We start from the raw sequence: 15,809 nt of genomic DNA, 5'->3' as shown, positions 1-15,809 counted from the left end.
AAACGTAAGAAAACTAACCCTCAAACGTAATAAAACTAAACCACAAACGTAACACTGAGTAACCCCCAAACGTAAGAAAACTAACCCCCAAACGTAAGAAAACTCACCCCAAAGCGTAAAAAAACTAACCCCCTAACGTAACACTGAGTAAACCCAAACGTAAGAAAACTAACTCGCAAACTTAACACTTACTAACCCCCAAACGTAAGAAATTCTAACTTTTAAACGTAACACTGACTAACCCCCAAACGTAAGAAAACTAACAATTAAACGTAACAAAACTAACGCTTAAACGTAACACTTACTAACTCCCAAACGTAAGAAAACTAACCCCCAAACTTAAGACTGACTAACCTCAAAACGTAAGAAAACTAACCCCCAAACGTAACACTGAGTAACCCGTAAACGTAAGAAAACTAACCTCCAAACGTAAGAAAACTAACCCCCTAACGTAACACTGACTAACCACTAAACGTAAGAAAACTAACCTCCAAACGTAAGAAAACTAACCCCCCAACGTAACACTGACCAACCCCGAAACGTAAAAAAACTAACCCTTAAACGAAACACTGACTAACCCCCAACCGTCAGAAAACTAACCCTCAAACGTAATAAAACTAACCCCCAAACGTAACACTGACTAACCCCCAAACGGAAGAAAACAAACCCCCAAACGTAAGAAAACTAATCCCCAAACTTAACACTGACTAACCCCCAAACGTAAGAAAACTAAACCCTAAACGTAAGAAAACTAACCCCCTAACGTAACACTGACTCACCCCTAAACGTAAGAAAACTAACCCCCAATCGCAAGACTGACTAACCCCCAAACGTAAGAAAACTAACCCCCAAACGTAACACTTACTAACCCCCAAACGCATGAAAAGCAACCCTTAAACGTAACACTGACTAACACCCAAACGTAAGAAAACTAACCCCCCAACGTAAAACTGACCAACCCCAAAACGTAAGAAAACTAACCCTTAAACGAAACACTGACTAACCCCCAAACGTAAGAAAACTACCCCTCAAACGTAATAAAACTAACCCCCAAACGTAACACTGACTAACCCGCAAACGGAAGAAAACAAAGCCCCAAACGTAAGAAAACTAATCCCCAAACTTAACACTGACTAACCCCCAAACGTAAGAAATTTAAACCATAAACGTAAGAAAACTAACCTCCATACGTAACAGTGACTAACCCCCAAACGTAAGAAAACTCACCCCAAAGCGTAAAAAAACTAACCCCCTAACGTAACACTGACTAGCCCTTAAACGTAAGAAAACTAACCCCCAAACTTAACACTGACTAACCCCAAAACGTAAGAAAACTAACCCCCAAACGTAAGAAAACTAACGTCGTACCATAACACTGAGTAACCCCCAAACGTAAGAAAACTAACTCGCAAACTTAACACCTATTAACCCCCAAACGTAAGAAATTCTAACTCTTAAACGTAACACTGACTAACCCCCAAACGTGAGAAAAGTAACAATTAAACGTAAGAAAACTAACGCTTAAACGTAACACTTACTAACTCCCAAACGTAAGAAAACTAACCCCCAAACTTAAGACTGACTAACCCCAAAACGTAAGAAAAGTAACCCCCAAACGTAACACTGAGTAACCCCTAAACGTAAGAAAACTAACCTCCAAACGTAAGAAAACTAACCCCCTAACGTAACACTGACTAACCCCTAAACGTAAGAAAACTAACCCCCAATCGCAAGACTGACTAACCCCCAAACGTAAGAAAACTAACCCCCTAACGTAACACTGACTAACCCCTAAACGTAAGAAAACTAACCTCCAAACGTAAGAAAACTAACCCCCAACGTAACACTGACCAACCCCGAAACGTAAGAAAACTAACCCTTAAACGAAACACTGACTAACCCCAAAACGTAAGAAAACTAACCCTCAAACGTAATAAAACTAACCCCCAAACGTAACACTGACTAACCCCCAAACGGAAGAAAACAAACCCCCAAACGTAAGAAAACTAACCCCCAAACGTAAGAAAACTAACCCTTAAACGTGAAACTGACTAACCCCCAAACGTAAGAAAACTAACCCCCAAACTTAAGACTGACTAACCCCCAAACGTAAGAAAACTAACCTCCTAACGTAACACTGAGTAACCCCCAAAGGTAAGAAAACTAACTCCCAAACGTAACACTTACTAACCCCCAAACGTAAGAAAACTAACTCTTAAACGTAACACTGACTAACCCCCAAACGTGAGAAAACTAACAATTAAACGTTAGAAAACTAACGCACAAACGTAACACAGACTAACTCCCAAAGGGAAGACTGATTCACCCCCAAACGTAACAAAACTAACCCCCAAACGTAAGAAAACTAACCCTAACTCCCAAAGGGAAGACTGATTCACCCCCAAACGTAACAAAACTAACCCCCAAACGTAAGAAAACTAACCCTTAAACGTGAAACTGACTAACCCCCAAACTTAAGAAAACTAACCCCCAAACTTAAGACTGACTAACCCCAAAACGTAAGAAAACTAACCCCCAAACGTAAGAAAACTAACCCCCAAACTTAACACTGACTAACCCCTGAACGTAAGAAAACTAACCTCCAAACGTAAGAAAATTAACCCCCTAACGTAACACTAACTAACCATTAAACGTAAGAAAACTAACCTCCAAACGTAAGAAAACTAACCCCCTAACATAACACTGACTAACCCCCTAAACGTAAGAAAACTAACCCCCAATCGCAAGACTGACTAACCCCCAAACGTAAGAAAACTAACCCCCGAACGTAACACTTACTAACCCCCAAACGTAAGAAAACTAACTCTTAAACGTAACACTGACTAACCCCCAAACGTGCGAAAACTAACCCTCAAACGTAAGAAAACTAATCCCTAAACGTAACACTAACTCCCAAACGTAACACTAATTAATCCCTAAACGTCAGAAAACTAACCCCAAAACTTAACACTGACTAACCCGCCAAACGTAACACTGACTAACCTCCAAACGTAAGAAAACTAACCTTTAAACGTAACACTGATTAACCCCAAAACGTAAGAAAACTAACCCCCAAACGTAACACTGACTAACCTCAAAACGTACGAAAACTAACCTCCGAACGTAAGAAAACTAACCCCCTAACGTAACACTGACTAACCCCTAAACGTAAGAAAACTAACCCCCAATCGTAAGACTGACTAACCCCCAAACGTAAGAAAACTAACCCCCAAACCTAACACTGACTAACCCCCAAACGTAAGAAAACTTACCTTTAAACTTGACACTGACTAACCCCCAAACGTAAGAAAACTAACCCCCAAACGTAAGAAAACTAACCCCCAAGCGTAAAAAAACTAACCTCCAAACGTAACACTTACTAACCCCGAAACGTAAGAAAACTAACTCTTAAACGTAACACTGTCTAACCCCCAAACGTGAGAAAACTAACAATTAAACGTAAGAAAACTAACCCACAAACGTAACACTGACTAACTCTCAAACGTAAGACTGATTAACCCCCAAACGTAAGAAAACTAACCCCCAAACGTAAGAAAACTAACCCCAAACGTAACACTGACTAACCCCCAAACGTAAGAAACTCACCCCAAGCGTAAAAAAACTAACTCCCTAACATAACACTTAATGTGAAGGATACTTTAAGGGTTTTACATGAAGTTGTTTTTTCGGTTTTTGGGTCACATGACCTCTTCGATGGAGAAACACGTTTTTAGGTCGTTTTGTGAGACCACAAGGTTTTTTGGAGTACATGTATTGTATTTTTGTCTAGAAAAGGAATAAACGGTCAATTGGAACCATACTGGTAGCAGAGCGAGGTTCTTGAAAGGAAAACCATGCCAAGAAATCCGAAGAAGAAGAAGAAAGCTCGTGATAGAGCAGAAATTGAAGACGGCGCCGGAGCCGACGATGCCCGCCAAGAAATTGCAGACAAGATTCAGGAACGGAGAGTCGCAAAAGCTAAGTCGAAATCGTCGTTTACAAGGAGGAAAAATCAGTTGTTGGATTTGTTAGAAGATGCGATCGCAGCGAATCATCGTGAGATTCGAGATTCCCGAAAACTGTTGGATGAGGCACAAGAACGTGTTATTGAGGATCTGTCATCGTTGGTAGAATTGTATTCGAAAGCAAGCGATCGTAGTGCTCTGGAGAAAACAAGCCGTGAAATTGAGGATATCGAAGAAGAATTTGCTAAAGCTCAAGAATGTTTTCAAGAGTATTTGCATGCCATCAAAGATGAACTGTCGAGTCAAGCATCAGAATTTTCCGGGAAACTATTGGGTTTGCATTCAAAGGAAAAGAAAGCGCACCAACACGTGACCGACCTCGGGGAGAAAATTCGTGAAAAGGAAGAATCAATCAACCGCGCTCGAAAACAACTTGATGAAGAATACGCACGCCGTCAGAAGGAGATGGAAACCAAAATTCTAGAAGCTAAGGAAGAGTTATCCCTGGCAAAACAAGATGCTAGAGATAAATTATGCAAACTCGATGGTGCCATGGATGAGGAACTTGGGTTATCGTTCCCGCCATCGCCAAAGAATGATGCAAAGTCGGAAACTAAAGAAGATGGATCGTCCAATCATGAGCTCGGAAAGGATATGTGGAAACAATTAACGAGAGTATCAATTCCGGTCTTCAGTGGTGACAAACGGTGTTATGGGAGCTGGAAAGCTGCATTCATGGCTTGTATTGACAAGGCCCCAGCCACTGCAGAGTATAAGTTGTTGCAGTTAAAAAAGTACCTGTCTGGGGAGGCATTGAAGGCGGTCGAGAGCCTGGGTCATTCACCGGAAGCCTATGAAACAGCTAAGAGCAGATTAGAGAGAAAATATGGTGGACAGCGTCGTCAGGTCAATTTGTATATGGAAGAATTGGACCAGTTCCGACCTATTCGTACTGGTAATGCTAAAGATCTGGATAGATTAGCAGACCTTCTAGATGTGATCGTCATTAATCTCAAAGAAGCTGGAAGACACGAGGAACTTGGCCATGGGTCTTTGTACATTAAGATACAGAAGAAAATGACCGAGTTGATGCTTGCTAATTACAACAGATGGGTGTTTGAACATAAGAAATCAGAGTGTGTTGAGACACTTAGAGAGTGGATCATTCAAGAAGCTGAGTTTCAGACTGTTGCAGCAGAGACATTATGTGGAGTAGCAGGAAGGCGCAGAGAAGGAGTGCAGACCTTCTTTGGACAGACAAGAGCACCAGGAAAGGCTAAAAACCTTGACTGTGAATTTTGCAGGAAGGACCACCCCCTGTGGCGTTGTGAAGAGTTTAAGAAAATGGATGTCCAAAACCGTTGGCTTACAGCTAAACAATTGAGAGTTTGCTTCTGTTGCCTACGAAGAAATCACACCAGCGACCGCTGTGCCCGGAGTAAGTCCTGTGGTATTGATGGCTGTCAAAGAACGCACAATAGATTGCTGCATGGAGGTCTAGTAACAAGAAATGATTTTGCTGATGACCGAGTGAACCATGGGCCGGAGACAGCAGACCAGGAGCCGGAAAGAGCATTGGTTACTGAGGTGGGACATTCACAGAGCAGAAATGTTCCAGCCAGTCCTAGCACGGAGGGGGAGCGCAGGTTTTTGAACGAGAGTTCCTTAACAACGACAATGATGACTTCGAAGCCCCCAGAACGGGCACATTTTGTGGCTTTGCGTACCGTACCGGTGGTTGTGAAGAATGGAGGGCGGAGGTTGGTCTTGAATGCATTGTTGGATGATGCCAGTACCAAGACTTACATAAACGGTGATGTGGCCGCTGAGTTAGGATTGGAAGGAACCATGCAGAAGATCACTGTTAACGTCCTCAACGGTGGAGAGGATTCCTTCCAGACCATGCCGGTGGAGTTTGACCTGCAGGGTGTGGATGGAAGGACTAATGTAAGGATTTCAGCATATACCACAACACGAGTAACTGGAAACATGCGGCCGGTCAACTGAAAAATGCAAGCTGCAAAATGGGAGCATCTACAAGGCATTAACTTCCCCGACCTCGGTCCTCGACCAGTTGTTGACATGTTGTTTGGGATAGACTATGCGGAACTGCATTATTCAATAAAGGACATTTGCGGGAAACCTGGTGAGCCTGTGGCTCGACTGACACCTTTGGGCTGGACATGCGTCGGGGCGGCAGACGTGATTGCTGGTGGTAAACCTTTGACCCATCTTAACATGGCTTACTTTGTGCATCAGCCGGAGAAGGAGCTAACCTCTGTTCTACAAACGTTTTGGGAGATTGAGACATGTGGATCAGAGACAAAAAGAGAGAGACTGAAACCAGAGGAAGAGTTAGTCATCAAAGGATTTGAAAACTCAGTGCAGTTCAAAGAAGGGAGATATGAAGTCGCCATGCCGTGGAAACCAGATGCTGCAGAATTGCCAGACAACTATGACATGGCAGTAAATCGATTGCTAAGCACAGAGAAAGGGCTCTTGAAGGATCCACAGTTGTCTGGAGCATAGTCTAATGTCATCACTGAGTACTTAAAGAAAGGCTATATCTCCAAGGTGTCGCCGTCCGAAAAGGATGAGAAAGCCTGGTACCTCCCTCACTTCGCAATTGTGAGACCAGAGAAGACGACTACTAAGACTCGTGTGGTTTTCGATGCTTCTGCAAAATGTAATGGTGTATCATTGAATGATGTTATTTATCAAGGGCCCAAGCTTCAACGTGATGTCTTTGATGTGCTGCTTCGTTTTCGGAGATTCCCGGTTGCCCTCGTTTGCGACATTGCTGAGATGTATTTGCGAATTGGGATGGAGCCGTCGAGTAGACCTTTTCATCGCTTCTTGTGGAGAGATTTGGATCAGTCAAGGCCTCCCGAAAAGTACCAATTTAACAGCTTGGTCTTTGGTGTCAATTCGTGCCCCTATCAAGCACAGTTTGTTTCGCAGAAGCACGCAATGGAAAGCAAGGAACAGTACCCGAAAGCTACTGAAACGATCTTGGAGTCAACATACATGGATGATAGTATGGACTCTGCATCTAGTGACGAGGAATGCTTAGAACTGTATGACCAATTGTCAAAACTGTGGGGGTCAGCCGGTATGCACGCAAGGAAATGGCTTTCAAACTCCGAGCGAGTACTTGAGAAGATTCCAGAAGGATACAGAGCTGCTGAAGTTGATTTAGACAGAGGAAATTTGCCTTCGGTAAAGACACTTGGCGTGTTGTGGCTCGCCAAAGAAGATGTTTTTACTTACAGAGCCAACCCACCTGAGGATGACTATCCCTTAACCAAGCGGAACTTTCTGCGCAGAATAGCCATGTTGTTTGATCCCATAGGATTCCTAGCGCCTTACGTGATTAGAGCAAAGATACTTCTTCAAGAGATGTGGACCTCTGGATTGGACTGGGATGACCTACTAGACCAAAGCCAAGCTAGAAGAGCAAAAAGGTGGTTTGAGGAGCTTGGAGAGTTATCAGATGTTAAAGTTCCCCGTTGTTTGCAATTAGATCGTAGATGTTGAGGCAGTAACCCTACACACCTTTACTGATGCGTCAGCTGATGCATATGGAGCGGCGACATATGCAAGATACCTTTACAAGGATGGCACAGTCTCGACCAGCTTAGTGGCCTCTAAAACACGGGTAGCACCCTTGTCAGCAACAAGTATTCCAAGGCTCGAACTAATGGGAGCCGTCTTGGGACTGAGATTGGCTCTGTCTATAGCAAGGGTACTCAAGTTTGACAGGAACCAACTGACATTTTGGAGCGACAGCATGAACGTCTTGTGGTGGATACGAGGTCGCAGTCGGAGCTTCAAGCCATTCGTGGCAAATCGGATTGGGGAGATACATGATTCAAGTAATCCTAATCAGTGGCGCTATGTGAGCACCCGAGAGAATCCAGCTGATCTTCCGACTAGAGGAGCTGCAGTTGCTGAATTGAAACAAAATGAGATGTGGTGGCGGGGACCGACTTTTCTGAGCAAGGACCAAGAAACGTGGCCAAAGACAAAGACTGATCCAAGTCCCGAAGCAGCAATGGAAGTGCGGAAGAAAATGAAGACGTCTGGAGAGCCAGTGCAAGAATCAACTCTGTTTGCTTTGATGCCAGAGACACCTTCCCTTTTACAGCCAAGCAGATTTTCAAGTTGGAGAAAACTAGTGAGAGTTAGAGCATGGGTTGGGCGATTTGTGAACAACTGCAGGATACATATCAATGAGAGAAGTCACGGGGAGCTGGGTTGCCAGGAAATCGCAGATGCGGAAATCGAAATCATCAAGAAAGCACAACAGGAAGCATTTCATGAAGATTACAAGGCACTGGTAAAACAGAAGGCTCTTCCATCAAACAGCAAGCTATTGAGTTTGAAGCCAGTCCTGGACGAAGATGGCCTACTTCGATCGGATGGCAGACTACGCTATGCTGACTATTTGCCATTTGATGCAAGGTTCCCTGTCATTCTACCAAGGAAGAATTCGGTGACAAGGTTGATTGTGAAATCGTTTCATGAGGGAAGCAACCACTCAGCGGGAACCAATCACACGCTGTCATTGCTGTCGCCCCGAGTTTGGATCATGCAGGCAAGAGAAGAGATTCGTGAGGTCGAAAGAGAATGCTGCGAATGCCAACGAAGGAAAGCAAAGGCCGCAAAGCAGATAATGGCCCCTCTACCAAAGATCCGACTGAAATTGCCCTTGCGAGCGTTCGCCCGAACAGCAGTCGACTTTGCAGGACCATTTGTGACCGTACAAGGAAGGGGCAAGAGGAGAACCAAGCGTTACCTATGCTTATTTACTTGCTTGCTGTCACGAGCTGTTCACCTAGAGATGGCATACGGGTTGGACACAGATTCCTTCTTGAATGCATTCTTCCGTATGACAAATCGAAGAGGTCTACCAGAGGAGATGATTTCTGACAACCGGAGTAATTTTGTTGGAGCGGAGCGAGAGCTGAGGGAGCTAGTTGCACAACTGGACCAAGACAAGATTGTGAGTTCGGTTGCAAATAGAGGTGTAAAGTGGAACTTTAACCCCCCTCTGGCTCCCCATTTTGGTGGGGTCCATGAGACAATGATTAAAGCGGCCAAAAGAGCAGCATATGCAATACTGGGGAGTGCAGATGTTACAGACGAGGAACTGACGACTGCCTTGACGGGTGCTGAAGCTCTTATTAACTCCAGGCCGTTAACGTACCAGTCAGCAAACCCCTTAGATGATGTACCACTTACCCCTAATCACTTCTTGTTCGGACAAGTGGGGGGTCAGTTTGCTCCCGAAACAGTTGACAGTAGCCAATTTAGCCCACGAAAGCGTTGGAGACGTCTGCAAGAGCTGGTGCGGCATTTCTGGCAAAGCTGGCTTCGAGAATGGCTACCAACACTCAACCGTAGGACAAAGTGGCAGAGGGAACAGAAAGACATCCAGGTCAATGATGTTGTTCTAGTGATTGCCCCAGACACGCCTCGTGGACATTGGCCCCTGGGTAGAGTCCAGGAGGTTTATCCTGGAAAGGACGGGCATGTTCGAGCGGTGAAAGTGCGAGTGGGTCGTAATGCCTTGGTCAGACCAATCGCCAGGATTTGTCCCTTAGAATGTGCCGCAGAGGACGCAGCAGTCAGGAGACAAGATAAACACTGAAAACACTAACGTTATGAGCATTAAAAACATTGAGAGTACTTTGAACCATACTAAGGAACACTGAGAACATTAAGTATAACGTTATTAGTTCGATGAGCCACTGGCCCATCGAGAAGAATGAGAATAATGTGAAGGATACTTTAAGCGTTTTACATGAAATTGGTTTTTTGGTTTTTGGGTCACATGACCTCTTCGATGGAGAAACACGTTTTTTGGTCCTTTTATGAGACCACAAGGTTTTTTAAAGTACATGTATTGTATTTTCATCTAGAAAAAGAATAAACGGTCAATTGGAACCAACACTGACTAACCCCTAAACGTAAGAAAACTAACCCCCAAAGGTAAGACTGACTATCCTTTAAACGTAAAAAAACTAACCCCCAAACGTAACACTGACTAACCCCTAAACGTAAGAAAAATAACCTCCAAACGTAAAAAACACTAACCCCCTAACGTAAAACTGACTAACCCTTAAACGTAAGAAAACTAACCCACAAACGTAAAACTGACTATCCCCCAAACGTAAGAAAACTAACCTCCTAACGTAACACTGACTAACCCCCAAACGTAAGAAAACTAACCCCTAAACGTAACACTTACTAACCCCACAAACGTTAGAAAACTACCTCTTAAACGTAACAATGACTAACCCCAAAACATGAGAAAACTAACCCTCAAACGTAAAAAAACTAACCCCCTAACGTAACACTGACTAACTCCCAAACGTAACACTGATTAACCTCCAAACGTAAGAAAACTAACCCCCAAACGTAAGAAAACTAACCCTTAAACGTAACACTGACCAACCCCCAAACGTAAGAAAACTAACCCCCAAACGTAACAAAATTAACCTTTAAACATAACACTGACTAACCCCAAAACGTAAGAAAACTAACCCCCAAACGTAACACTAACTAGGCCCTAAACGTAAAAAAAAATTAACCTCCAAAGGTAAGAAAACTAACCCCCTAACGTAACACTGACTAACCCCTAAACGTAAGAAAACTAACCCCCAATCATAACACTAACTAACCCCCAAACGTAAGAAAACTAGCCCCCAAACGTAAAAAAACTAAACCCCTAACGTAACACTGACTAACCCCTAACCGTAAGAAAACTAACCCCCAAACGTAACACTGACTAACCCAAAAAGGTAAGAAAAATAACCCTTAAACGTAACACTGACTAACCCCCAAACGTAAGGAAACTAACCCTTAAAAGTAACACTGACTAACCCCCAAAAGTAAGAGAAATAACTCTAAATGTAGCAATGACTAACCCCCGAACGTAACACTGACTAATCCCCAAACGAAAGAAAACTAACCCCCTAAAGTAACAGTGACAAACCCCCAGACGTAAGAAAACTAACCATTAAACGTAACACTGACTAACCCCCAAACGTAAGAAAACTAACCCCCAAACGTAACACTAACTAACCCCTAAACGTAAGAAAACTAACCTCAAAAGATAAGAAAACTAACCCCCTAACGTAACACTGACTAACCCTTAAACGTAAGAAAACTAACCCCCAATCGTAACACTGACTAACCCCCAACGTAAGAAAACTAACCCCCAAACGTAAAAAAACTAACCCCCTAACGTAACACTGACTAACTCCCAAACGTAAGACTGATTAACCTCCAAACGTAAGAAAACTAGCCCCCAAACGTAAGAAAACTAACCCTTAAACGTAACACTGACTAACCCAAAAAGGTAAGAAAACTAACCCCCTAACGTAACACTGACTAACCCCTAACCGTAAGAAAACTAACCCCCAAACGTAACACTAACTAACCCAAAAAGGTAAGAAAACTAACCCTTAAACGAAACACTGACTAACCCCCGAACGTAAGAAAACTAACCCCCAAACGTAAAAAAACTAACCCTCTAACGTAACACTGACTAACTCCCAAACGTTAGAGAACTAACCTTAAAAGTAGCAATGACTAACCCCCAAACGTAAGAAAACTAACCCCCGAACGTAACACTGACTAATCCCCAAACGAAAGAAAACTAACCCACTAACGTAACAGAGACAAACCCCCAAACGTAAGAAAACTAACCCTTGAACGTAACACTGACTAACCCCCAAACGTAAGAAAACTAACCCCCAAACGTAACACTGACTAACCCCTAAACGTAAGAAAACTAACCTCCAAAGATAAGAAAACTAACCCCCTAACGTAACACTGACTAACACTTAAACGTAAGAAAACTAACCCCCAATCGTAACACTGACTAACCCCCGAACGTGAGAAAACTAACCCCCAAACGTAAAAAAACTAACCCCCTAACGTAACACTGACTAACTCCCAAACGTAAGACTGATTAACCTCCAAACGGAAGAAAACTAACCCCCAAACGTAAGAAAACTAACCCTTAAACGTAACACTGACTAACCCCCAAACGTAAGAAAATTAACCTTTAAACGTAACACTGACTAACCCCCAAACGTAAGAAAACTAACCCCCAAACGTAAAACAACTAACCCCCTAACGTAACACTGACTAACTCCTAACCGTAAGAAAACTAACCCCCAAACGTAACACTGACTAACCCAAAAAGGTAAGAAAAATAACCCTTAAACGTAACACTGACTAACCCCGAAACGTAAGAAAACTAACCCTAAACGTAGAACGGACTAACCCCCAAACGTAAGAAAACTAACCCCCAATCGCAACACTGACTAACCCCCGAACGTAAGAAAACTAACCCCCAAACGTAAAAAAACTAACCCCCTAACGAAACACTGACTAACCCCTAACCGTAAGAAAACTAACCCCCAAACGTAACACTGACTAACCCAAAAAGGTAAGAAAACTAACACTTAAACGTAACACTGACTAACCCCCAAACGTAAGAAACCTAACCCCCAAACGTAACACTGACTAACCCAAAAGGGTAAGAAAACTAACCCTTAAACGTAACACTGACTAACCCCCGAACGTAAGAAAACTAACCCCCAAACGTAAAAAAACTAACCCTCTAACGTCACACTAACTAACTCCCAAACGTAACACTGATTAACCTCCAAATGTAAGAAAACTAACCCCCAAACGTAAGAAAACTAACCCTTAAACGTAACACTGACTAAACCCAAAACGTAAGAAAACTAACCCCCACACGTAACACTGACTAACCCCTAAACGCAAGAAAACTAACCTCCAAAGGTAAGAAAACTAACCCCCTAACGTAACACTGACTAACACCTAAACGTAAGAAAACTAACCCCCAATCAAAACACTGACTAACCCCCAAACGTAAGAAAACTAACCCCCAAACGTAAAAAAACAAACCCCCTAACGTAACACTGACTAACAACTAACCGTAAGAAAACTAACCCCCAAACGTAACACTGACTAACCCAAAAAGGTAAGAAAAATAACCCTTAAACGTAACACTGGCTAACCCCCAACCGTAAGAAAACTAACCCTCAAACGTGAGAAAACTAACCCTGAACTTAGCACTGACTAACCCCCGAACGTAAGAAAACTAACCCCCGAACGTAACACTGACTAATCCCCAAACCAAAGAAAACTAACCCCCTAACGCAAAAGTGACAAACCCCCAAACGTAAGAAGACTAACGCTTAAACGTAACACTGACTAACCCCCAAAGGTAAGAGAACTAACCTTAAAGGTAGCAATGACTAACCCCCAAACGTAAGAAAACTAACCCCTGAACGTAACACTGACTAATCCCCAAACGAAAGAAAACTAACCCCCTAACGTAACAGTGACAAACCCCCAAACGTAAGAAAACTAACCCTTAAAAGTAACACTGACTAACCCCCAAACGTAAGAAAACTAACCCCCAAACGTAACACTGACTAACCCCTAAACGTAAGAAAACTAACCTCCAAAGATAAGAAAACTAACCCCCTAACGTAACACTGACTAACCCTTAAACGTAAGAAAACTAACCCCCAATCGTAACACTGACTAACCCCCGAACGTAAGAAAAATAACCCCCAAACGTAAAAAAACTAACCCCCTAACGTAACACTGACTAACCCCTAACCGTAAGAAGACTAACCCTCAATCGTAACACTGACTAACCTCCGAACGTTAGAAAATTAACCCCCAAACGTAAAAAAACTAACCCCCAAACGTAACACTGACTAACGCAAAAAGGTAAGAAAAATAACCCTTAAACGTAACACTGACTAACCCCGAAACGTAAGAAAACTAACCCTAAACGTAGAACGGACTAACCCCCAAACGAAAGAAAACTAACCCCCAATCGCAACACTGACTAACCCCCGAACGTAAGAAAACTAACCCCCAAACGTAAAAAAACTAACCCCCTAACGTAACACTGACTAACCCCAAAACGTAAGAAAACTAACCCCCAAACGTAACACTGACTAACCCCTAAAAGTAAGAAAACTAACCTCCAAAGGTAAGAAAACTAACCCCCTAACGTAACACTGACTAACCCCTAACCGTAAAAAAACTAACCCCCTAACGTAACACTGACTAACCCCTAACCGTAAGAAGACTAACCCTCAATCGTAACACTGACTAACCCCCGAACGTTAGAAAATTAACCCCCAAACGTAAAAAAACTAACCCCCAAACGTAACACTGACTAACGCAAAAAGGTAAGAAAAATAATCCTTAAACGTAACACTGACTAACCCCGAAACGTAAGAAAACTAACCCTAAACGTAGAACGGACTAACCCCCAAACGTAAGAAAACTAACCCCCAAACGTAACACTGACTAACCCCTAAACGTAAGAAAACTAACCTCCAAAGATAAGAAAACTAGCCCCCTAACGTAACACTGACTAACCCTTAAACGTAAGAAAACTAACCCCCAATCGTAACACTGACTAACCCCCGAACGTAAGAAAACTAACCCCCAAACGTAAAAAAACTAACCCCCTAACGTAACACTGACTAACTCCCAAACGTAAGACTGATTAACCTACAAACATAAGAAAACTAACCCCCAAACGTAAGAAAACTAACCCTTAAACTTAACACTGACTAACCCCAAAAAATAGAAAATTAACCTTTAAACGTAACACTGACTAACCCCCAAACGTAAGAAAACTAACCCCCAAACGTAACACTGACTAACCCCTAAACGTAAGAAAACTAACCTCCAAAGGTAAGAAAACTAACCCCCTAACGTAACACTGACTAACCCCTAAAAGTAAGAAGACTAACCCTCAATCGTAACACTGACTAACCCCCGAACGTTAGAAAATTAACCCCCAAACGTAAAAACACTAACCCCCAAACGTAACACTGACTAACCCAAAAAGGTAAGAAAAATAACCCTTAAACGTAACACTGACTAACTCCCAAACGTAACACTGATTAACCTCCAAATGTAAGAAAACTAACCCCCAAACGTAAGAAAACTAACTCTTAAACGTAACACTGACTAACCCCAAAACGTAAGAAAACTAACCCCCAAACGTAACACTGACTAACCCCTAAAAGTAAGAAAACTAACCTCCAAAGGTAAGAAAACTAACCCCCTAACGTAACACTGACTAACCCCTAACCGTAAGAAAACTAACCCCCAAACGTAACACTGACTAACCCAAAAAGGTAAGAAAAATAACCCTTAAACGTAACACTGACTAACCCCGAAACGTAAGAAAACTAACCCTAAACGTAGAACGGACTAACCCCCAAACGTAAGAAAACTAACCCCCAATCGCAACACTGACTAACCCCCGAACGTAAGAAAACTAACCCCCAAACGTAAAAAAAACTAACCCCCTAACGAAACACTGACTAACCCCTAACCGTAAGAAAACTAACCCCCAAACGTAACACTGACTAACCCAAAAAGGTAAGAAAACTAACCCTTAAACGTAACACTGACTAACCCCCAAACGTAAGAAACCTAACCCCCAAACGTAACACTGACTAACCCAAAAGGGTAAGAAAACTAACCCTTAAACGTAACACTGACTAACCCCCGAACGTAAGAAAACTAACCCCCAAACGTAAAAAAACTAACCCTCTAACGTCACACTGACTAACTCCCAAACGTAACACTGATTAACCTCCAAACATAAGAAAACTAACCCTTAAACGTAACACTGACTAAACCCAAAACGTAAGAAAACTAACCCCCAAACGTAACACTGACTAACCCCTAAAAGTAAGAAAACTAACCTCCAAAGGAAGAAAACTAACCCCCTAACGTAACACTGACTAACCCCTA

The 15,809-nt window shown here is 42.7% G+C and overlaps 2 protein-coding genes across 2 annotated transcripts in view; both read left to right on the top strand.

The window, feature by feature from the left end:
• LOC146459084 (uncharacterized) overlaps window positions 1-15,809 on the top strand; it is a 275,459-nt gene that overhangs the window by 77,340 nt on the left and 182,310 nt on the right. The window lies entirely within an intron of this gene.
• Window positions 7,524-9,835, top strand: LOC146459094 (uncharacterized). The gene is made up of 2 exons (XM_085089910.1): window positions 7,524-8,583; window positions 8,941-9,835. The coding sequence occupies exons 1-2, from the start codon at window positions 7,666-7,668 to the stop codon at window positions 9,616-9,618; spliced, it is 1,596 nt and encodes a 531-aa protein (XP_084946036.1). The 5' UTR covers window positions 7,524-7,665; the 3' UTR covers window positions 9,619-9,835.

This window comes from Pavona decussata, unplaced genomic scaffold (genome assembly GCF_977016875.1).
Source record: "Pavona decussata unplaced genomic scaffold, jaPavDecu1.1 SCAFFOLD_223, whole genome shotgun sequence".
NCBI lineage: Eukaryota > Metazoa > Cnidaria > Anthozoa > Scleractinia > Agariciidae > Pavona > Pavona decussata.
This window is presented reverse-complemented; position numbering and strand designations above follow the sequence as displayed.

Bases quoted from the DNA above. Each gene is read 5' to 3' on its own strand.
- LOC146459094 (XM_085089910.1), top strand. From the start codon at position 7,666: ATGGGAGCCGTCTTGGGACTGAGATTGGCTCTGTCTATAGCAAGGGTA. The intron at 8,584-8,940 runs GTCGAAAGAGAA...GAGCTGAGGGAG, and splicing joins CAAGAGAAGAGATTCGTGAG to CTAGTTGCACAACTGGACCA.